The sequence below is a fragment of the Taudactylus pleione genome, unplaced genomic scaffold (assembly GCF_031769625.1).
Source record: "Taudactylus pleione unplaced genomic scaffold, aTauple2 ptg000015l, whole genome shotgun sequence".
In the NCBI taxonomy this organism is placed as follows: Eukaryota; Metazoa; Chordata; class Amphibia; order Anura; family Myobatrachidae; genus Taudactylus; species Taudactylus pleione.
Window position 1 is genome coordinate 9,156,761 of NW_028284417.1, and position 25,918 is coordinate 9,182,678.

General features: G+C 41.5%; 1 protein-coding gene across 3 annotated transcripts in view; it reads right to left on the bottom strand.

Annotated features, from left to right (window-relative positions):
* Positions 1-25,918, bottom strand: part of IMPG1 (interphotoreceptor matrix proteoglycan 1) — a 316,264-nt gene that overhangs the window by 173,044 nt on the left and 117,302 nt on the right. For all 3 annotated transcript variants that reach the window (XM_088471628.1, XM_088471631.1, XM_088471624.1), the window contains exon 10: positions 21,415-21,955. In XM_088471628.1, the coding sequence (XP_088327754.1) occupies positions 21,415-21,955 (541 nt within the window). The remainder of the gene's footprint in view (positions 1-21,414; positions 21,956-25,918) is intronic.

Consider the following 25,918-nt stretch of genomic DNA (forward strand, 5'->3'; position numbering starts at 1 on the left):
TTTTTTTACCTTGAGGGACCCTTTTAAGATCTTGCTATATGGCCCACAAAGTACTAGTTATGCCCAGATCCATGCAAACACAGAGGGTTGACTAATATATATGGTCACTTTAAAAGGACTAACTCTGGATTTAATGTGAACTTGGATGAGACATAAAGTTTGACACTTGCTTACTGTGAGGTTAAATGGATACTTTTATAGCTTTCACACAGGTTGTTGACAGACTGACAATTTCCACTTGAGTCAGCCCGGGAACCTGTGCAATTTAGGATTGTTCCAATTTTTAGGGATTGTGTAACAGTGTGTGGCTCTGATGAAGTTCAAACCTAGGCAAAAACTTAATTTTGGTCAAACTATACCACCCTGCCAAATTTGGTGGAGCTTGGTCAAAAAGTCTGTCCGTGCATAAAGGACAAACAGACAGACAGATATGCTTTCTCAATTTTATGTAGATATCATGTAACACAATAGTCACATATACTTCGCTTCTCTCTTCAGAAAATTAACCCCATTCCTGCAAATTGTGGGCCACCCACAGACACATCCTCCCCAGTACAGGCCAGCAGTTCAGCATCAAGTTTTCCTGTACCGTTCTCTGTAGCACAGACCAGCGGTTCAGCATCATGTGCTATTGTTCCCTCCTGGTCAACAAAGCTCTGTAGTGCAGCATCAAGTGCCCCACCTTCAGCTTCATTCCACTCCTGTTAAGCCACTGCATGTATCAGGTACCTACAGACAACAAGCTGCACTTATAGGCCATGCTGACTGGCCACCTGTCTTACCCTATATCAGTGGTTCCAAAAACTGGGTGCTGTGTCACCCTGGGATGCCTCGGGATACTTTCAGGGGTGCATAAGGTTGGTGGTCCAGCACCAAATCCAATTACTTATGGTCAATGTAAGAGGCAAAAATATAAAATATGTGATCAAAAACAGAAGCGCATACCTATCCACCATCACACCACTGAAACTTAAGATGACAGGTAAGCACAATTTACTCAATCATTTTTTTCTGAATTTCTCAATAACAAACTTTTGGTTTACGGTGACTGTGAAAAAAATGCCAATACTCTAGGGCGCCGTGTTTAATGAAAGTTTGAGAATCACTGCCCTGTATGTGTCAGGGTTCAGCCTAGGATCGGCCTCTCTCACCTCTTTGCCGGCTTCCCCTGACTTCCTTGCGGTCAGACGTCTGGTGCAGTGATGGATGTGGGGCTGAGTATTCTGCCTTAGGTGCTTTTTGCGAGCTTCCATGGTCGGCTGTGTGTACTGGGGATCGGAGTTCCCATCATGGGCGCCGCCATGACAGTTCCTCTCATGTGACAGTACTCCTAACCTATGGTAGCATGATTTCAGTCAGCTGATGCTGTGCTCCAGTAATCTGCTACCCCTGGGTATAAATCCACCTCCAGAACTCCAGGAAGTTGCTGTTCAACTTCTTCTTCTCTGTTCCAGTGATACCAGCGTTGCTCTGTACTAATCTTTCAGAGAGTTACTTCAGCCTGTTCACAGTTCTCCAGTTTCCAGTATTAGCTTCCAAGCTATTCCTAGTCTGAGAGTAGTTCTCTCCCAGTATCCAGACTGTTTTGTTTTCTATGTCTGTGTGTCTTTGTATATGTGCTGCTAGTATTGCAGCTTCCTTGTGTCACTGAGGTGTCAGATTACCTGCTGGTATTAATTAGCCCACAGTTGGACCTCCCAGCACATATCTGTGTCAATCTGCCCTGTGTCTTGTCAGTGCAAATCTGCACTTGCATTTAGCACTCTCCTAGTGTATGCCTGACTTCTCTTTGTGTCTTGTCTCTGCCAATCATTTCCAGCATTCTCATATATTCCCTGAGTCCACTCTGCTCTTGTCTGTGCAATCTCCAGTATATGTCTGTGTTCTTTGCTCAGTGTCTTGTCTCCGGTAATCAGCTCCAATCATTTCCAGCATTTCCATATATTCCCTGAGTCCATTCTGCTCTTGCCTTTGCAATCCCCAGTATATGTCTGTGTTTTTCTGCATACTTAACTGTTTCTAGGCATTGCCTGTGTTATAGAATTCAGTTCCATTTCCAGAGTTCATTCATACCATTCACTTCCAGTCATATTGCATTCATTATAGTTTCCGGTCTTCTGCTATTCCCAGGTACCTGTCCAGAGGGCCGTGACCTGCTCACTTGGTGCAGCTGAAAACCAAATCCCAATTGGAGGGGTCACTGGAGAAAACCACCAAGTGAGTTAGACTCCGCGCCTCTGGGCAGGTCTAGCCAAACCTGGGTTTGGCCGCGACTAGGAGACCTAGTCTAGTCACTCCCCTAGTCACCCGAACTCCTTGGCTCACCGTCCTCCACAGAGGAATTCTTGCACTGGATCATGACAGTATGATATGAACAAAGTTTGTCCTCAGAAGACCATAGCAAATCAAGCCAAGGTTTACCTTTCCAACACAAAAAGAAGGTAGAAAGTGTCAGCATGAATACTGCAATCAAGCCTTATGCTGGGTACACACATGTCGATATATATAGTTTGTTAGATCGATGAACGATATATCATGAGTGCATCAGCATTTGTGTACACCAGATATGTCTGTAAATGACACAGCAATAGCAGAGAATGTAGGTCCTGCAATGTTTTAGGGGGTAGAACCAACAAAGGAATGTACATTGGTGTGGTTTCCTTGCTGGAGAGCTGTCCCTAGTGACCAGACTACAGGGTGGGGGCAGGGCCTGCAACAGAAATCATGGGGCCCTGTACACACTCTTTTTTATGGGCCCCCTATCCCTAGTTCCATTGTTCCGTGTGTACGCATCTATAGGGTGATGGGGAGAAGCATTGGATAATGGAAAGGGTGACAAACAGAGGGTAATTGGGAGAAACAGAGGGTGATATGGCAAGGGTAAAAGGGAGAGGGTGACGGGTAAGGGCAGAGGGTAAGGAGAGAGAGAGAGATTTTCTTTGTAGAAATGAGAACCATCAATATTGTTATGGTAATAATTGATGTAATATGTTGACATATGATTGCTGCTGAAGGGAACATTCTCTCACCTTTCGCCAGTTCTGCTGGAGAACATCTCTTGGCCGACGCAGCAGCATGCAACAAGTGGAACACTGATTTTTACACCGGGGCCAGTCACTAGAGTGTGATGTCAAGTCCCCGGCAACAGCAGTGTGAGAGACTAGGTAAGAGGAGGGGATGTAACACATGGGAGGGGAAAAGAGGGAAGGAGACGTGATGGTAGAAGGGTGGTCGGAACGCCTCCTCATTCTGTGTTCCAGCCCACGGCAGTGTACTGCCGCCAGACATACCAATTCCACCATGGATACAGGGCCTGATTCAGAGGTGCTCGCTATTTGCGAGCGCATGCTCTGAATCAGGGAGGGGAGTTTTTTTTTCTGCTCGCTAAGCTGTGGGTGCCCAACCAAAGCTAGTGCGAGCGGGCAGGAGATGGTCGCGATTATCACGACCATCGGGCTTGCGAGGAGACCCTGTGGTAGGGTCTCAGCTCTCGCAAGCCCGAGTGGACTATTAGAGCAGGAAGTCCACTACTGACATCACGAGTGATGTCAGTAGGGCCACCGACAAATGGCAGGCGTTCCTTCGGGAATGCCTTCGTTTATTCAGCCACCCCCCGACCCGCCTACAAAACTGGGCGAGCTGTCAATCAACATCGACAGCCACCCCGTTTTGCTGCGAGCCCCGGAGCGAGTGAAGTACTTACTGCAATAGGAAGAAGCTGACATACAGTAAATTTACCTCAATATGTGGGTAGCTCTGAGAATCTCTGACCCTCTTCCTGTTATAGTGGCAGCTGCTGAAAGGAGCTTCTTTGATTAATAGCTATTGTATCTGAGATATACTGTACTATGGTGCAAGTAAGTATTGCATTCAAGAAGTACACTAGTTTTGGTGTTTTCAATTTGGTATTGCACAATACCCTTATAAATATTGTTTATTTCCACGTTATTTATTATATTGATATTTCTGTGTTTAGTTACTTGATATTTATGTTATAGTATTGTGTTTTTTGCATTTAGCACTGGTTTCTTTTAAAATAAAAAATCTAAGCTTTGCAGTAGTTTCAGTGTAAATGTATGAACAGAATGTTTAGTGGTGGGATGGGCTGCACTCTAAGGGGCACCAAATTGGTCAGGGGTGACTCTGCTTGCGTGGTACGGAACTCTAAATAAGGAGTGCTCACTTCAGACCCTATTGTGGCTGCACCTTATGTATCCATAGTAGTTCTGACACTGATCATTCTCATGAAAAATGTAGCATATAAATTAACTGAAATAAATAGGATTTTTTTTTTTTTAAATGATAAAAAATGTTGCACTCTTTTTCACAACATGCTTTGTCAGGTAAATCTGCAAATCTATAAAGCTAAGCGCCAAGTGTTTTTCTGGGACCAGGAAATGTACATGCACCTTGAAATGTACTAGCCAGACCGAAGGTGCAGACACACATTTTGAGATTAGTGAATTAGCCTTCGAGGATATTTACCAAAATCTAGCAAGTGTTTTTTTCTCATTTAAATAATAAACCTACATATCCCTCACTATGCTCAGCCTAGTAACTTTTGTCAGGTTTATAATTCCCATGAATATGGCATGAAGTGGTGTTAAGTATAGAAAAATCAGGTTCACATAGAGAGAGGTTGGTAATTCAATAATTAATGAATTAATGCAATCATTGACAAGAGTGATATATAGAAAAGTAATAATGATGGCTTAAGTTTACAGGGTGATAGTAGAGATAAAGACAACAGTTTTCTCATTCCCTTTTAAGGGTAGAACTTTACACATTTCTCCTTTAAAATTTAGCCTGAAAAAATCCACTCAGAATAACCCTATTATTCATTTATTTTTTATTATATACTTTTTATCCACCCAGAATACATTTTTCTCCCTCTTGGACTTCTCCAACCACAACCGTACCACAGAATGAATGAACAATGGTGTAATCCTAGCATTTACAAATGCAGTGCGGAGTGGGGAAGCAAAAGCAAATATGTACCTGTGCAAAACAGCCTGGCTGCAGTGAAATTCACTTCAAGGAAAATGTCACCTCGACACTCTCATCTTCAGCTAATAATTGTTGGAGGGGACTGCTCTCCAGAGCTGTCTCCTTCTCTGTGCTGTGACCACGATGGGATGGCATCATGGCACATGCGCGACCCTGCAGTGTTACTGTATTGAATGTCACGGTGCTGCACGGCTGTGCAGTATTTGGCTCCTTAGAGGTGAAACTGATAACCGCTGTATATTACCTGCATACAACTGATATAGCCACTGTGTGCAGCTGTCACCATTGTGTAAGTTAAAGCTGTTACCAATAATCTTGCAAGCCTGGTTAAGAACCCCCTGTGTGGACTAACCGTCATTTCACTTTCCGCTGGTGCCTATAGTAATCACCCGGTTCTACACCAATAGGTAATAATAATAATAAAATACTCAAAATAACATGTTGATCTATCCATGATTTGCAAGGGTAGATTTCACCTACCCACTATGGGCTGAATTAATATTTGTTAATTATTAATTGTTTAAAAGTGTAAGATATCAACAACATCACTGAGGTATGAGGCACCAATTGCCAATTTTCAGCCTATTCATTATCTAGGTACCAGGTTAATATTGAAGGGCATGAGGCACTTTGAATAAAAAGCTCAATTATTTTCCCAGAAAATACTATACACTTTTGAGGGGGTGTAGTATAGATGATCGACAGTGTCTAGATAGACACTCAATAGATCAACAACAGATGGTAGACAGACAATAGGTTGAGAGGGACAAAAGGTCAACAGATACAAATGGTCAACACACACATATGGTCGACAATGCAAATGGTCGATATGTACAAGGGTTGGCATTGACAAATGGTCAACACACACATAAAAACTGGTCGACACATTTTTTATTTAAGACTAGTCTTTATCCTAACCCTAACCCTTCCCAAGTGACTAACCCTAACCTTCTCCAAAGTGCCTAAACCTAACCCCAGCCTAAACCCCCTAGTGCCTAATCCTAATCATCCCCTTCCGCAGCCTAACCTTAACCCTCCGGCAAGTGCCTACCTCTAACCCTAAATATTAAAAACATGCTTCAACCAATTTTGTTGGATCATTTTTGTGTCAGTTATTTGCCCCTTTAGACCATTTGTCCCTGTCACTTGTTAGTCAGTCAACCTTTTGTACCTGTCGTCCTATTGCCTGTTGACAACCTGGTGTCGACTTATTGAGTCTATCTAGATAGACTGTGGATCTTTAATCTAGGTACCCTTTTGAGGACCTTAAACTGAACAGAATAAGTGGAAATAGATTCATGTATCTCACAGGTTCTCAAACTTGGTCCTCAGGACCCCAAACATTGCAGGTCTCCTCACATAATTACTAGTGAAACAGTTAGCTGCACCTATGGATCTTTTAAAACATGTCAGTGACTAATGAATACACCTGTGCACCTGCTGGGTGACCTGCAAAAAGTGAACTGTGTGGGGTCCCGAGGACCGAGTTTGAGAACCACTGATGTATCAGGTTTACTTTATTTTTGTACCTAAAAGGAAGTAAAGTGTTCATGTTTTAGCATTAAGAAACTTCAGGCCTCATGTGCACCCTAAACTTTTCCATCATAAATAATAACATCCCACAAGTTTTAATAATCAGAAGGGTGTTAATACAAGATAAAAACTAAAATAAATCTTGTAAGTAATTTTCTATCATATTTGTTGTGAAGTCAGTGCTAATAACCCTGTGTGTGAATTTCTAAATCTGTAGGGAAAATGTATTGGCAAACTCACTGCAATAACTGGGCAATTGTGAGTGTCTAAAAAGTGATAGTGTTGTCTGAAAATCTGGTATAAATAGACTATATGCATATATATATATATATATATATATATACGTTGGTTGGGTACAGGATGCTGGTACTCGGGAACCCGGCGGTCAGAATCCCGATGCCGGCTTCCCAACAGGGTTAGGATACCAACACCTGACTGTCGGTAAGTGTCCTAACCCTACCCCTGACTCTCACTCCCTGCACCCTAAATCTAACCTAGTGCCTAAACCTAACCCTTCCCCCCTAGTGCCTAACCCTATCCTTCCCCCCCTAGTGCCTAAACTTAACCCTCCCCCCTAGTGCCTAACTACTAACCCTCCCCCTAACCCCACTCCTTACCGTCGGGATGCCTGAGCACCAGTAGCCTGACAGCTGGGATTCAACTACCTCCAAAACATATAGTATATACAACTATGGGCCTAATTCAGAGATAGACTGCAAATGCAAAAGGAGGTGTCAGCGACCTCCTTGTTGCATTTGCAAGCACCATCGCAACCGATGGTCACAATGGTTGCTCCTTTGGTCAGGTTGCGGGAGCTGAAGCTTCCTGCAGCCTGACCGGGTACTGGTGACTTCAGAGGCCAGGAATATGTGTCTGCAGACCCTGTCCTCATTCCTCTAGGTTTCCAGGAATGGCGACCAGCCATGACCCTGTTCTGCCCCCCAAAAGCCACAGCATGTCAATCAAATTTTATGAAATTTAATTAATAACTGAAATACCCATTGAGTCACAAGATATTTGAATTGTAAAAATAATATAATCTATTATAAGGCACAGGTGTGATTACATATTTAAAAGTTACAACATCATAAACTAATGGAAATCTTCCAAATTAGAGTAGTGAAATCCAATTTTTAATTCAGTGACATTAACATAAAATATGAACCATGAATAGCTGCTATAAAGTGCAGCTCTCCTTATAAGCAAGTAGTCCTCTAGTTCTCATTCCATACATTCTGAATCTTTAGACATACAGTATGCTGCATGTTTACACACTTCCCTGTTTATCCAAAAATTAAATCCAGTCTAATCCATCACTGTCGCTGGTTATGTATAAATAAGTATTAAACTATTTTTAAAGGTTTTAATAGGAATTTGAAGCTGTAAAGCAAGTTTATCTTAAAGGACAAGTAACAAAAGATATGTAACATGTTCACAATGTCGACACCGGGAATGTCGGCACGTGATGTGTCGACATGATCAGAATTCCAGCAGCTAGGGTTAGGAGCCACTGGGACGGTTAGGGGGGAAGCTTAGGTACTAGGGGGAGGTTAGGGGTAAGGATTATGGTTAGGGATAGAGGGAAAATACTCACCGCTGAGTCACACATGTCTGCTGGAACTACTGGTCACATGACCGCAGGGACCTGAAGGATGACACTGGAGACACCTCTGCCGCCGGGACCAGGTACATGAACACTGGACCACCATCAACATGTCATCCGTGTAGACACGATGAATGTAATGTGGTCACTGTTGACATGCTAAGCATGGCAACATTTAACCTTATGCATGTCAACATCAAAACTGTTGACCTAATAGAACATGCCGTAATAGAGGCAAGGGGAATTTTCTCCTGGGACAGGTCTTTACTTGTCAGTTAGGGCAAGCTTCCGCTTCGGTATGCTAAGAGACAGGGCTTGATCATAGAAGGGGTTGAAATAATATTCCATTAATCAGGAACACATACTGTAGAATTACACAGGTTCTGTGGCTGGATGACTTCAAGTCTGCATTTCACATGTTTTTTTTCAGCCATAGAACCTGTGTAAGTTTTGTGTCCCTTATTAAAGGAATTAATATAGCTACCCTAGCTAAGTAATCTATTTGCGTCTTCATTGTACCTCTACCTGATATATGATGTCTGCATTATCTGCATCAGGACCCCCAGAAATTTAGCATTGTATAAATCACCACAAGTGTGGGTTGGAGGGGAGTTGGAGTCTGCATTGTAACTCTAGATTTGGAGGAGTGAGGGTTAATCAGATGTGCGATATTCATGCAGTTGATCCGACGGCTGCGTCTTCAGATGCAGCAGCAGATCACGGAAGACGGCAAAGTCTGTCTGGCTGTCTTTTTACTTAAGACGCCTTCAGTGGCTTTTGCATATTTTAGCACAGGCGCTGCCTACGAAGACGCATCAGCTCTGAATAAGGCCTTAATTCAGGAAGCACCAACTTTACCTTTTGTTTAATATCATTGTATATTTATTTGTGTCACGATCCCTTCAAGGTCCTGCACTGCATGGTGCTTTATAAATAAAACAGAATCATATTATTAACCTTGCCTATTTATATTGCTGCGGGTGCCGGACTGTAGATAGACAGTAATTAGTTAGACAATGTCTAGATCGACCCCAGATGTTAGACAGTCAATAGATTGACAGGTATAAAAGATCGACAGGTACGAAGGGTCGACACACTAAAGGTCGTCATGTAAGAAGGTCGACAGGTACAAATGGTCGACAGGGTCAAAAGGTCGACATGAAAATGGTCGACACAAAAATGATCGACACTTTTTTTTTTAGGGTTAGGTTTAGGCACTTAAGATGAGCCAGTGTCCAACGTCATTCCCTACCATCCAAGTGGGCATGGAGGGGGAATAAATCCATGTGGCGAGCGAAGCGAGACACCGTGCCCGCAGCGTGGCGAGCGAAGCAAGGGGCCGAATGGTATTTACACCAAAAATAAATAAATCATGTGTCGACCATTTTCGTGTCGACCATTTTCATGTCGACCTTTTGACCCTGTCGGCCATTTGTACATGTCGACTTTCTAACATGTCGACCTTTAGTGTGTCGACCTTTTGTACCTGTCGATCTATTAACTGTCTAACATCTGGGGTCGATCTAGACATTTTCTATCTAATTACTGTCTATCTTTTGTACCACACCCATCGCTGCAATCCATATGTGGTAAGGTGATCAAGTCCATCCAAGTACAAGTTCCAGTTTGGAAACAAAATACATTAAACTGAATTTAGTTTACCATGAACAAATGAAACAAAGTCAAGAAATATTACGGGGAAAAAAGTTAAATTAACGAATTGTTGCTCCCACAGTGCAATTAGAATATAATAGAAGCTGAAGAGACAGTTTAACTTTTTTCACCATATGCATATTCAGTTGAATATGTAATCCAGCAATAGTATATGGGTAGTGTCTAGATTCCCTTCGGGGAGAGGACCCTGATGTCATCAGCTACTGCTACTGTCCAACGCCATTCTCTACCATCCAGGTGGACATAGAGGGGGAATATAATCTTGTGGTGAGCATAGCGAGCCACCGTGCCTGAAGCGCGGGAGTGAAGCGAGCCTGTGAGGGGACAAATTTCTTCTCTAGGTGGACTTTTTTATCACTGATTTATCAAGGGCAGGGCCGTAACTAGGGTAGTGTGACCAGTGCCATGGCACAGGTCACCGCAGGGCAGGGTGCGCTGTTTGGGCGTGTCAGTTTTCCTGTTTATTATCATTCTCACTTGTAGCTTCCTCTTCTTTTATCCCCAGCATCTCCTGGCCTCCCCTATCTCTTCCCTGGCCCTTCCCCATGAGGCCATGGCCCTTTATAGGTGCACTATCTTATGTCCCTATTTAAAACATAGGGAGAGTGGGGGCAATGCTCTCTCTGGCACAGGGCACCAAAAAGTCTAGTTATGGCTCTGATCAAGGGTAATACCAAAAAGTATGTGTACACATGAACTTACACATGAAAATGACCTCCTTCTCATCATGTTGTTAATATTGGAATGCACAGAGTAGACTAATACTGCAACCTTCAGCTTATTTCTTTTGTGTAATAGTATGCAGGATCATATGGTTGCAATGAAATATTCATATACTATATGCTAATATGAACTTTTGCTATACTTGTACTACAATGAATGTTTTATTAAATTAGTATTCATGAGGGGACCACATTTGCATAGTCCACACATCATTTTGGTGATTTGCAGGGATAGATCAGAACTGATGACTTCTATTATCTGCTGCTTGGTATGAAAGGTTGCTTCTTGGCAACTGATGCAACCAGGTTTTCTCTCATTACAAGCAGTGAATTTGTATGTTATTCACCAGTCTACAGCTTGTTATGCATGCTGTAGTGCTTTTTATTATGCAATGCATGGCAGTTTCTAGACAATATGGCTCTCAGTGCAAAGAAACAAAATGCACCTCTCTCTCTCCTCATATGTTCCTGACCCATGTATGATGCATGGCTGTCCACTGAAGCATGCATAACTGTCCCCTGACCAGTGTATAACTGTCCCCTGACCCGTGTATGTCATATGAATGCCCCCTGACCCATGTATGGCATATGAATGCCCCCTGACCCGTGTATGGCATATGCATGCCGCTGTGACTTTAAAAAAACAACAACCTGTGAATTAGTCATCAAACTAACATATTTCTACAGTAATAGCTGAGAAAATTACGTATGTTTAATTCTTTTATGCTGCCTTTGTGTTTAAAACATCTATTTCACTGACAGAATTACAAAAGAGTAGATCCAGAATAAAAATAGAAGATTGATTAACAAATGATTATCATCATGGGCATGGAAATGATCATCACATGTTTCGCACAAACGTTCTCTATTACACTAGGAGAGAAATAAATGTTTACAGCGGCCATTATGCTTATAAGTGCAAACAGCAGGTCAGCCTAAAACCTTCCCAGCTATTATATATTACAAGGAGGGCCTACTATAACAATTTTTTTCTAAGCTAAATGCTTAGGAGATTGCAAAATGGGACCAGTAGTTGCCCTCACCCATATGTCCCCCCTTTTTATGTGCCAGCCGGCCTCCTCAGTACTTGTCCCCAAGGGCTGGATTAATCATTAAGCAATATAAGCACATGCTTGGGGCATCAAGGGAAGGGGGGCACCACAGAAATTTTTAATTGCCGTATTTACCATGGAGCATATGGTGCAAAACTACAGGTGGTGCACCTGAACCAGGTTACACAAAAAGGGACTATACACAATAATAAAAATAATAAAATAGTAATAATAGAGGTTAATGATATATATTAATCTTGGAAATACAGTACAACAAAATTAGAATCTGGTAACTGACTGTTAAACTGCCACACGGTCCACCGAGGCTCACGTGATCGTTCATGCCTCGGTCATGTTGGCTGTCCCGTTCAGTTGTCTATGGAGAGTGAGTGCAGCGGCGCTCAGTACAGTTTCTCAAAATTTGGAGGTTTTAAAAGGCCTTGGCGAGAATTTTGGAGATAACTTTTCTTCGGGGAGCAAAATATATACTGTATGGGGGCACCAAATTCTTTAAGTGCTTAGGGCTTCTAAAGGTCTTAATCCAGCCCTGCTGTCCTCTGCCGCTCCTCCGCCCTCTTTTCACCGCTGTCACTGTGTGTTCTCTCCCCTCAGGTTCCCGCTCTCTGCATGCATTCAGCTCCCTGTGATTGGTGGACTGCTCTGGCCATCCACCAATCAGCAAAATGAGCAGCATATTACTGCTGGAGTGTCCCAAGAGACAGGGACAGTGGGGGGAATTCAATTGTTTTCCCGGCGGCTTTTTCTCTAAGACACCCGACGGAGCCATTCAATTGTTGCCCCGTCAGGACGTGATAGCCGCCGGCACTGGCTTGTACCCTCAGGATGATGCGAGCAGAAATGTGTGAGAAACCCCCTAGTTACCAGAACTTTAAACGGGCTTAGCCGTTTTACATGGCTAAACCCGGGGCAAAGAGGACGATAATTAACCACTTAACTGACAAATTCTTTTTCCAAAAACCGCTCCAAAATTGTCGGTTTCTTTTATGATTGAATTAGGTCACGAACATAATTTGAAACTTATCCATAACTATTTTATTTGAAATTTTATTTTTTTAAAACACAGTATACCATAAAAATAGCAATTTTTATATTATACTGTAGTGATGGCCATTGACGGCTGTACCATCGATGGTTCAACCATCGTTAGAAGCCATCAATTGTTTTGCGATTGGTCGAGGAGATCTGTGTACATCACAGCTGCCGATGTTTCCTAAACATCGATTGAGGGTTGCCATCGATGGTGCAACATTGATGGCCACCAGCAATAGCAAACCACTTGTTTTCAGTCAGACCATCGATGGTTTGCAAACCATCGATGGTCAGTTGCCATCCCTAATCAGAGGCTCTGCGATATCCAACGATTGAGATATATATATATATATATATATAAAATCTATATATATATCGAACATTATATATATATATATATATCTGCTCCTGCTTACACACACACACATATATATATATATATATATATATATATACACACATATATATATATATATATACACACACATGTATATACATATATGTATATATATATATATATATATATACATCCATATATATATATATATATATATATAGTTATACATATATATATTTATATATACATATACATATCTATCTATATATATATCTATATATATATATACATATATATATATTTTATTATTGTTCAATAATATATTGCCCGATCACTGTGGCCAGCAGTAATCGGGCACATGGGGATGGGGAGGCGGAGCTGAGGCCGGAAGATTGGGCGGGGGCGCCGGGGGAACATGGCAGCAGCCGCGGCTACCAGAGCCGCTGCTGCTGCTCCTACGGTGATTTTACTGATCACTGTGTTCCGGAGCCGCAGTGGGATTGTGTCCCGCTAGCAGCCCGGAGACATAGCAGCAGCGGCGGCGGCGGCGGCTACCAGAGCCGCTGCTGCTGCTGCTCCTACACAGTGATCACCTAGTGATCACTGTAGTGCTGGAGCTGCAGCAGGAGGGTCTCCCGCTGGTGGCCCGGATACAGAGCAGCGGCGGCGGCTACCAGAGTCGCGGCTGCTGGAGCCGGCTGCCCGATCACTGCTGATCGGGACACGCTGGCAAGGCAGCCATGCTTGCAGAGGGACCAGAAGGTCCCTCTGATGTAGGCAGCTGCGGGAAGATTAGCTTCCCACAGCTGCCTAGTGGGCATTTCTGACTGGTCGTATCAGATACGACCATGTCAGGGAAAGCCCAGCCTGGTGCGGTCGTATCTGCTACGACCGTGCCAGGCAAGTGGTTAATGAGTGCTCAGAACAATTGAATTGCAACACTGGGTGCTCATTAATTAACATGCCTTAAAAAACAATTGAATCGCCCCCAGTGAGTCAGTGAGTCTGCTGTGCAGTGTGAATGGAGAAAATTTAGGAGCATAGCGCATAGCGCTCGCGAGCAAATGACACTCGCAAGTGGGTTGATGTTTGCCGAATGCGCATGCGCACGACGGAGGGAGCTCTATCGTGTGCATGCGCGAGACCCGGCGAGCGACGAGAAATACGTCGCTCAGGGTCTCGCACCAAAGGGGGCGTGCTGTCGATGGTGAGTGACAGCACGCCCCTTTGGTGGGCGTGCCGGGGGCATGGCTGATAGAGCCAAAATCACTCCTGGGCTTGCGGCAGCGAGACCCTACCGCAGGGCCTCGTCGCAAGCCCGATGGTCGCGATGGTCAAAGACCATCGTGACCATCTTTTTGGCCGCTCGCATATGCTGTGGGTGGTCACCCACAGCTATGCGAGCGGCCAGGAGGCCGCTCCATTTTCAGGTAGGAGGGCACTGATTCAGAGCGAGCGCTCTAGTCTGAGCGTTCAGCTCTGAATCAGGCCCATAGTCATTTTTATCAGGACAAAGGGTCATGTTTAAGTGTCTATACAACCTAATAAGGTCAAATTGTGTTTTGCCACAGAACTTAAAACAGCAATACTTATAAAAGACAAAACCAACCTGGCTTTGCTTTTTGCATTAAAAAAAAATAAAAATCACTGCTTTCAACCTCACAGAAAAGTACTGTAACTGAAAATTCTTAACTTGTGCCAATTTGGGACCTAACACACTTGACTTAAAGAGTCCAGCAGAGCTATTTCATACACAGCCAATGGCAACAAAAAGTAACAACCCTGCTTAAATATGTAAATATTACCTCAAATCACTCAAGAGAGCTAAAAAAATATATAATGCTAAATATGTAATAAAATTTTCACAAGGATGTTTTCAAGCCAATATATTAAAGTTATTTGAAGATGAGTGGGAGCTTTGGTATTGTTTGTTCTATTGAAGCAACATGAAAGATCAGACAATACTGTCAAAGGTTCTATTATCAGGAAGCTTTTGAGATCACAAGGAGCTTTTTATCATCAAGGAATACATTTTGAGAAAAGGGTCTCTCAGAAATGGTAGTACATTTTCTCTACTCAGCAGGTAATACCATAGAAATCAAAGTGGTTTCTAAATGCCAAAATTATATCCTTTGAAGACAAGTTTTCCTAAATTATGAGGCATATTTATTAAGCCCTCAGGCCCCATATATCATGCCAAAACAGCAGTTCTGGTATGATTTACTGCAAGTAAGGTTGAGATACTGCAGATATCTCCTGCATTCTACATAAAATGTCATCATATCGCTGTCTTCGCTTGCCAACTTTCCCAGAGGGGTCAGCCAGGTTGGCGCTGCAGGGGAAGTAGCAGCGGCAATAGTGGGCGGTGCTGGGGTGTGGTGGTGTGATCGGACCCCTGTGGACCACCCACTGTAAACAGGAAAGAGCGGGGGTGCAGAGAAGAGCGGGGGTGGCGGCAAACACAGGAGATTTGTAGGAGAGTTGGCAAATATGCATACAGTGTATGGGAACTTTGAAGTAGCGCAATTTAACAAGCCCTACATGGTGGGCTGGAGCTGAACAAGTTAACCTCCGGTCCGACTTTATATGGCACATGCGTAACCAGATGACCACGCATGTGCAGTCTCATGGCTAGATCTGAACCTAGAAATAAAGTGATAGTGTTAGCTATCACATTACGTATTATTCATCACCAGGATGGGCTCTTATTACAGCCCATGTCCTGGCTATTCCCCCTTAGTAAATTGCTTGAAAACAAAATATGCTGCGATAAAGAATGCTAGTATTTGGGGAATTTACCATAATTATTGTGAAATATGTTTTGAGACCATTTTGTTAGATTTATTTGCATTATTATTACCGGTTTATCTTTGTTTTACCTTTTTTTTAAAATAATTTCTCCTATTTTTGTAACTGTAACTCAATTCTGGCAATGTCATACTGACCTACTGAGGTCTGATGTACTTATTGTAAAAGTTAAAGTGACCATTGACTCTGATGTCATAATTGAAAACAATATCTGTTCAGAACCTTTGGGCTCCTGGGAGAGCGAAGGTCATCCCAGAGTGCCTCTTGCACAATCCATTTGTTTGGAAATCTTTCATGTCAAAAGATTTTTTTTCATTAAGAGCACTACACGAAAGTGGCTGCTTCCCTTGGCTCTTCCCAGCTTCTACCTTTTCCTTTTATGTTAACAAACTATATTGTGGTTAATGATGCTGGGGACTGTATGTAGTCACTTTATATTTCTGTCCTTATATGTGATCTGCTGGAAGTTTTAAACATTAAACTAGTTTTCTTTAAAACCATTGCCCATTGTTTCCTGACTTACTAATATGTTCAGTAACTTACCAGATATTGGACAGTAAGGAAATTAGATTATTTACACTTTTCATTAAGCTAATATTTGTCCTGTCTTATGTTTATTTTATAACCTACAATATGAGAGTGGATTATGATGTACAGGTCACTGATTAAGAGGATGTGATTTTCTCCATTTCCCTACATGACCCTTGTGTGCATCAGATTACATATGTGACACCCTTAAAATGAAAATAAAAGAGAGATGCTTTAAAATGTCGAACCAGTTTGAATTTTGAATGAAATGTACCAGTTCTATGGTAACAGACATGTTCATGATACAATCACCAATTGACCCCAATTAAAATATGAAGTTCAAAATTGCAAACCACATTTGCAGTTCCTGTTCACTGATTGTGTTAGTGGTTTGACTTCTGCATTTTCATCAAAATGTAAAGTATATATTCCCTTCTTTGCCAGTGTTGCACTATAACGTTCACTTACCAATATTAAAGACAAAATATTCTGTACATACTCATTAAAAGTTAAGCTAAAAAAAAATGATGTGACAACAAATAAAGAAATACATCTAGCACTAAACATTTACTAATTTTAATTTTGCAAACAGTTATTGAATTCTATTATTCATTATGGAAAGTAACTATTTAAGATGACAGGTTGTCATTAGCTTTTAATTCTCTTTTACTTTCATATCTATCATTTGCATGCGAGAAGTGTGATGTGCAATTCAACAAACGTACACAGGGTTGATGCGAGCAGCAGAACATTTCAGATTTATTTGCTATTTGAAACAATCAACCAGATGCACAACACCAAAAACAGTATGTCAGCTGAATGCTATAGAAGTCAGAGAACGTGCAGGGAATCTTGACTAATAGAGAGCCAAAAGCAGTTACGCATCTTTTTACAATGTGTCCTTAACCCTTTCGTCTATGATGTATTTGTGAACAGCAATCCCAAATTCCATATTTTATTATGTCTCTGAAATCTAACATATTAACAGTATTTGCATTGTTTCACAATGCGAAATGAGCAGTAAGTCTCAAACCCACTGGCATTTTTATAAACATATTTATCACATGCATTTAACAAATGTAAAATACATGTAATCTAATATCCATTGTTTGTTGCTAGTGTTACTATACCTATTGGTATTTTACTTGTGATAGTACTTTTCAGAACATTATTTGTTTCATGTTTTCTGCATACTGGATGTAAATTGAGATGCTTTGAGGGGGGGGGGGGGTTGGATGCAAAGTACTCAGGTCAGGGCCTGTCCAGAGGCATGGGCTGCCGAAGAGGTAAAGCCAAGCCCCCGAAATGGGATGATCATGTCACCTTCAGCAGGTGGCACAGCATGTAATGAGGGCATCCTGGTATTTACAACATATGACACATTTGTCATCCGCCTACTACCCAGCCCTGATGGATATCCCTGTGGCCCCACATGTAAATTCTTTGGGAATGCTATAGTGATCACTAAATACTAGTAAACACACTTATCAAATTATTATTACTATTACTATTATTATTATTATTATTATTATTATCCTTTATTTATATGACACCACAAGGGTTCCGCAGCACCTTACAATGTACGTAAACAAATGAGCACACAGGAAAACAGTTATTAACAGTACAAACAATGCAGGACAGATACATGATTAATACATTGCTGCATAACACTTAGATAAGCAGCATGATGTTGGCAACCAAGGGTGGGGTACTGTTGTATATTAAAGTATAATTAAGTGAAGGAGAAGCACATGAGGGAAGAGGGCCCTGCTCGTGAGAGCTTACTATCTAAGGGGAGGGAGCAGACAGACAGGGGTGACACAGATTGCCTGGATACAAGGGTGACAGTAATATAACATTTATGGAAAGGTTAGTTTAAACTTAAGAGGAAAAGACAATGAGTTGATCAAAATTGCACCAAGCCTCAAGATTTGGGGGCCACAACCAAGGTCCAAATGCATTTGTATTATGCCTGGCACGTGCATCACGCTACATCACGTGTATATCACACCCGGCAGCCTCTGCAGCTGCTCAAGAAGTCCGGTGGACCTCACATGAGCAGTGACAGTTGGTAAGGGTAAGTGACAGTGGGAGAAGAGTGGCAGTTGGTCAGGGAGGAGCTGAGATAACTAACCTGGAAAGCAGAGCTGCATTATGAGCATCTCCTGGGACCACACCAAGGCAGAGAATTGGAGCTGTCTGGAGAGTGTGGGGTGAGGAACGGAGAGACATGCAGCCAAGCCCTCTAGCTAAAGCTGACACCCAGGGGTGGAGAGATACACATCTGAGACCTGTGCTACTGGACGGAGACATTATCGGAGAACTACTACTCCTGCTGACTGGTGCTAGTGGCTGACTGGAATGAGAGCATCAACCACAGAGTCACAGTGGATGCTCAGTTTTCACAAGGAGCATAGAGATCTGTATTTCCTCATACAGCACATCCATTGCCTTCACCACTAGAGAGGATCTTATACTTAGTTACAGTAGCAGAAATGCAGTTCACCTATCTCTTGTTAATTGTTCTTCCTACTATATTCACATATGGCTACAGTGACTGAGATAATTAACAAGATTAATCTCCCCATAGGATAACAGCAACTCACAGATCCTAATAAAGTTACCTTAAAAAGAGACCTATTACTGTACTTCCAGCAGCCCTTAGTTTTACACATCTCTTTGCTGAATAAAGAAGGTAATGATAAAGCAGAATGAATTGTCAGCCTTAGGGGATGGAAAAGTTCAGGTTATCCAACCTACTCACCTACTAATACTTATATTTACTATTCAAATCTTTTGAACTGGAACAGAGATAAACTGAATAAGTATTTAATCTTGGATAATGACATTACTACTCATTCTGTATAAAGATATCTCAAGTGACTGAATATAGTATTCTCCTACTATACAACTATCACTCTAAACTGAGAATCTAACTAATGAAGGCACCATATTAGGAATTGTTCCATGAATCTGTAAATAAATATTTTATAGGACGACAAATGAATAAATTAAAGGGCACCAACTCAGCTGCAAAAATAACACTAGTCTGCTTAATGAGTACACAACCTCACGGTGATACAGTTTTTTAAATATACTTATCATTGCGATAATTCTAAATGTAATGTATATTCTTAATGTAATGGTCCATAAATATAGAGATAATAATATTTTAGCTAGTGATAATTAAGATAAGCCCAAGTGTTATTCAGATGTGTTTATATTGGATTTATAGAAAAATTCATTAACATTCTTTTATTTTTTTGTAATTAATTATATCATTTTAAATTAGTTGGTTTGTAGGGAACCAGTATGATATGCCGGCACTCGGGATCCTGGCAGTTAGAATCCCAACGCCGGCATCTCAAAAGGGTTAACATACTGACACTTGTTGGTTGGTATGCTATCCCTCCCCCTCTCCCTACCCTCACACTAACCCCCCATTTTGGTGCTTAACCCTAACGTTCCCCCCTAGTACCTGACCCTAACCTCCCCCTCCCTGGTGCCTAGCCCTAACCATCCCCCCTTAGTGCCTAACCCTCCCCCTAGATGCCTAACCCTAAACCTGCACCCTAAACCCAACCCCCCTCTAACACCCCAATACTTACCTTCGGTATCACGGTGGTCGGCATGATGGTGCCGGGCTTGTGACCGGCATCAGGATTTCGACGCCAGTAATAGGAGCATCGGCATCCAGACCACCAGGATGCTGAATGATTTCTATGGTAATATATTTGAAAATGTATAAGTTGCATTTTACATCCATCTTTAAAGTAAAGATATTGGAGATTATTGGGACTGGTTTAAGAAATGCTTCACTAGCCATTTCCACCATTTCCAGAAAAATAAAATATATTTTAGCCTCACTTTTTGTGTTTATTGTGTCAAGGTTGGGACCACCTGCCTCTGTGCTGTGCAGTTAGAAAGAAAGGAAACAACAGGATGGTCTAAATCAGAATATCTGATTGAAATAATGGATTTTGTCTACCAGACATCCCTATTAGGAATGCCAGAACTGTGAGTAATTCCGGCTCGCATCCATTCTCTTATCTAATATGTAAAAGTATTAACATATTTCCTAGGTTAAAAAAAACAAACAAAAAAACAAAGCAAAAAATAACTGAGTGAAGCAGCCCTCAGCAATTTCCCATAGACATACTGGAGAAAATATGCTAAGATGACATGCATATTGCTCCTTTTAGTATGACCTCTGGAAAGTTGTACAATGATTGTTACTGTATATAAATTACAGCATATTACCCAATCTATTCTCCTTAATTGTATTTGTACATTTTCTTTAAGAAAAAGTCTATATCCATAAATATTTTCTTTGTAATATGATAAATTGTAATACTGATATTTTAAACTTTGTATAGAGATTTCTATGTTTAGCTGTTTCCAGATTTGAAGCTTTTAAACTGGAAATCATTTTTACAAACTCTCTCTGTTCTTATTATATGCTGTCTATGCAGACTTCTATAAAGCAGACTAAAAGTACACATCAACCAATATAGGTATGTAAGAAAAAAAAAGAATTTAATTCCAAATTTCTCCTAAACCATTTTTGACATGGAGGCTGATTGTAACATGATAATTAATTTTTTATTTAATGAAGGCTAGAATTTGGCAACTATTCAGAAATTTCTCGCAAGATGACAGAACATTCTCTCTATGAGGTACAGTATGTTCTGATGTAAATCTATGGGCAGATTCAATTATCTGTGGTATTTACCGCGTGGTTAAAGCTCTGGGTTTAACGCCCAGAACTATGCAATTATTAGTCAATTTGCCCGTGTGGTGAACTCTTGGATAACATGCATTAACCCATAGATTCTGTGTTAAGTGCAGGACTCTATGGGTTACCGCGTGTGTTAAGTCCCAGAGGGTTCATTTAATGCAGATTTTTCCTCAGATACTGAGGCTGTGAGGAAAAAATTGCATTAAGTGCACCCACTGGGACTTGAGGAATTGAATAGATGCAATCAGAGTTTTATCCATGAGGTAAACCATATGGCAATCTTTGTATAATCAAAATATTAAATACAGCAATATCCACCTTGCCTGTTAGATGTTAAATAATCTGCATAATATATGACTTACCATCTCCAGATGATGCCTCTACCATGGATGGCAATGTAACAATAATCTTGTCCATGATGAAGGCATTTTCTGTCCTTTGTCCACTTAGTGTTTCCACTGTGTATGGAAATACCTCACTGGCAGATGAAGGTACAAACTCATTCCATATGTCAGATATTGTATTACTTGATGTCCCAGTCAAATTATTGTCTAATATAGCTTCTATTTCATTTAAAACATTACTCTTGGTATATGGAGTATCCAAAGGCACTGTAAAACCTTCATTAACTTTATTGTCATTGTCTCTATTAATTTCTTCCAGTGAGGGAGTTGGAAGGTCTACTTCTATTTTATGCTGAAATATAGGTGAAGTCCCATATTCTTCAGGAATAAGAGTATTAATATATGATACTATGATAGGAACAGTAGGAGCTTCTGCAGCAATTTCATTCACAAGATTTATTGTCTTTCCATCTGGTACTGGGAATTCATAGTCTGTTGCCTGTTCCACAGTTTCTACAGTAAGGTTATCTAGTGGTTCTTCCGCAATTAGTACTTCATCCTTGAAAAGGATAAGAAAAATAGATTATGTTGAAAAAATATGCAAATGATATTATAGCAATATATTTGTCATGTAGTAATAACTACATTTACACATGTCAGCAAAGTTATCTCATATTTTATTTATAAATCACTTGGGATGTCCCATGGTTTCTGATCTTTTGAGCCGTCTAATTCAATTAACTCCACAGGAACAACAGCCTAACAATTGTCTCAGAGGCCCAAAGATTAAATTGCTAAAGTAAACATGAATCTGAGGCTATCCCAACTGATTCACACAGTTATATTGTGACATAACCAAGAAAGACAAAAAGAAAACATCAGAAAGCAAGCAAGGTTCCAATAATCAACTTGATTATGATGTCAATGAAATACCACTATTTAAATATGATGAGGTTTATTGATTTACCAGTTCTATATTACATAACAAGTTGAGTTCTCGAAAAATGGCTGCACGTGGCAGCAAAAGACACTTTCGCGCGCATCAGATCCCAGGTGACTTGGCCGCGCCTAGCTTCTTTCTCGCTCAAAATAGCAACCAATCAGATTCTACTTAACATTTAACTAGCAACTTCTAGAACATAATATCTAGAATCTGATTGGTTGCTATGGTGAACATCACCACTTCTAAAAACCCACACTTTAGTAAATATACCCCTAGGTGTATGAGGACACATCTGTATGAGGTCGGGGGAGAAGATGTAGATATGAAAAAGTGGATAGAGAGGTACCTGCTTGTGACAGCTTTGGGGAGATCTCAAAGCCATCATACCCGATCTATATCAGATATAATCAAAAGTGCATCTACATTGAAAATTTTAGTTAATGCTTTATGTCCATATCCATATACTATTTATGAACTGAAAAAGCCTCCCTCAAAACCATCTATAAGATGTTCGCATAGAAAAATCCCATCTACATGCATTGCTCTGAGCTCTGATTCCCATCCACAGAGATTCGCACAACTTGGTTCACTCAAAGTGAAAAATTTTAGGCATCCAATTACTCACTAATTGACAGCCCAGATCGATTTAATTAGGTCTGGCATCCACACATTTAACTCTTATTTTTCTTCGCAGCCTCAGGAGCTGTGAGGAAAGATAAGTGTTAGATGCAACGTCTGGGGTTTCTCACTTGGGAAAACCTGTAATATTCCAGCATTTTACGTGGAATCTATGGGTCTCGATGCATTATCCCAGGGTTTACCGCACAGGGAAAATGCCAACTAATTGAATAGATCCGGGCGTGAAACTTAGATCTTTCCTGCCGGCACTGTCTCTAGGACCCAGTATGATGATGCTTTGCCCCACCCCAATCAGCAGCATTTATCCTCTTAGAAGGGACAGGGAAGGGGCTGATCTCCTCTGCTACACCTTTGTCCTCCCTCCTTTGATCCAGGGGACAAAATTCAGGTACATTGGCTGAAGTCCTCAACTGCTGCAACTTCAGAAATTACAGGGACAGGGACCTGAAGCAACACCCTTGCAGTGTCTCTTAGCTGGTACTGGTTGACAGCAGGTCTCCACCTCTGTCCCCTACTAGGGGAGAGCCCTTTACTGGGAGGAGGGTGAAACCAGGTTCTCCTAGCCATGCCTCTCACTGTGATCATGCACTGCTCTCTGCTCTGGCCACACACGGTCAGTCCAGATCTAAGCCAACTGCCTATCCTCTTTATATCAACTATCCCCAGGTTTTCAACTGACCTCTCTGCTTGTACAGTAAAATGCAATGCTGTGCAGTTGCCGTAATAACCCACATATTGGGGGGTCTTACAGATGGACAAAAGTGGCTGCAGAAAATAATGTCCACGCTAAACAACCAAAACTGTATATTTACTAAATTGCCAGCAGGATAAAAAGCCATAGGAAGGGAAAGTGGTTCCAGTGGAGCATGAGCTCCGGTTACCAAAATAGACAGAGGGCGCCATTCAGGTTTCCGGAATTCAGGGGGTGCTGCACTGTATGATGGCTGCCTGTTAGTTTTATCTCGGTTTGTTTGCTCTGTATCCTAAACAAGTTATGGATCTGAGATCCGTTTCTACATTTCATACTCCCTCAAGCTGCCCAGATTGTCGGCCCTCCCTCCTCTGTGATCATCTTCTGTCACCTCCCCTTTCCTGTCAGATTGATGACATTCACTTCTCACCTCTTTAATTCCCTCCCCTATCTACCATGGGACTGGCTCTTTGCCCCTGTCCACTCCTTTCTTTTTGGCTGCTGTCACCACCCCTCTCTGATCAACTCTTTGTCCCTCCCCTCTCCTTTCTCATTGGCTTCTGTCACCACCCCTCTCCTCTGCTTTTCTTATTGGCAGGTATGAGTTAAAAAAAGTCACTGCTTTGCTATTTAAAGTAATGGAGGTGTTCCCAGGCATGACCATAAAGGTTATTTTAAAAATACTGTATTAGGAGACCTGAAATAATGGTGGTAGACAGAACATGATTAGTAGTACTCACATTAATGTACTGTAGGTGCAATGTATATTTGCAAAGTAGGAGCATAGCTGAGAAGGGAGCTTCCCATAGGTGTTCCCACTCCAGTGATAGCTGCTTGGGGCAGTGATTGCAGTAATAAGCTGTGCACCCTGTGGAATTTTACTGTGGCACATGTATGCTGTCAATTTAAGTTAAATGATCAGAATATATAATACAATCTCCTCTATTGACTGATAACAATGATTGAAAGGAGATAAAAGTCAGATCCTAGGTGCTATACATAAATAAAGCAGTGCCAAAGGAGCTACCCCTTTATGTCAGATAGTGCATCACCGAAGCATTCTATTCCCCCAATGGGACCTCAATGCCCAGCGTGATACCACCACTGTTTGCTGTTTTTATCTTAATTTCAGTATTCCCCTGCAGGCTGGCCATACCCCACTGGCACAGTTGAGTACAGGGAGGGGGCGCTACGACATGCACTTTCTCTGGGCGCCATGGTTCCACGCTACTCCTCTGGCATTGGCATATATGTGAACACAGCCAGACTAGTGGCAATGGGATATTCACAAAATATGGAGAAACTAATGATGAGATGTTTGCTCCAGTACACCAAAATGAGGACTTGGTTACAGTAGCAACCACAAAAAAAAATGCCCGTGGATCATCTTGATGCTAAAACAGTTATCCTGAGCTGAAAGAGGATTTTTGGCAGCAACAACGACCCTTTATACAAAAAAGAGCCCTATCTGTTAATTTATGTGGATACTCTTGTAGTCTGTTTTGAGCAAGAAGATGTGAAATTGAAATACTAAAACCTGAGAAAATAAGAGAGAATTTGTCTTACACAGAGACACAAAATAATAACAGGAGATCATTGAGGATTTTAAGGATATAAGATTCAAAACCAGTAACTACACAAAGGAAATGATTATCCAAGGTATTTTGCTACCAGGTAATTGGCAATACAGAAAAGTAAAAGGGACATTGCTCTACAATGCCAATACCAACAAACCTATCATTACAATAGCAGTGAGAATCTTATGTAGAAGAGTATCAAAGCCAATCCACATGGATTGTACTGCTGTTAAAAAACTACGATTTAAAGGGAGCCATGAACTTTCAACTAAGATTTACAAAAGTCATAACTGAAAGTTCACCAGTGGCTATTTATTTTTCCTCAGTGGAAGATCAGTCAGTTGGAGTACCAGAAAGCAATCATCTGTAATGCCTTCTTCAACGGAGGAAGAATATTTTGCAGTAGCTTACTGTATATAAGTCAAGAGGTGACATTATTGAGACAGCTTTTAGCAGATCTGGGACAACACATTGTACTCTCTTCTACATAATATGACCAGGTTATGGGCCTGATCAGGGCCGCCATCAGGGGGGGTCTGCCGAAACTATAGTCCCGGGCCCGGACAGAAAGGGGGCCCGGGTAGCAGCGGAGTGGACAAGTGCCGGCGGTATTTTCAATCTGGAGCCGGCCGCAAGCTGATCTGAGCTTGTGGGCCGGCAGCCAATCAGGAG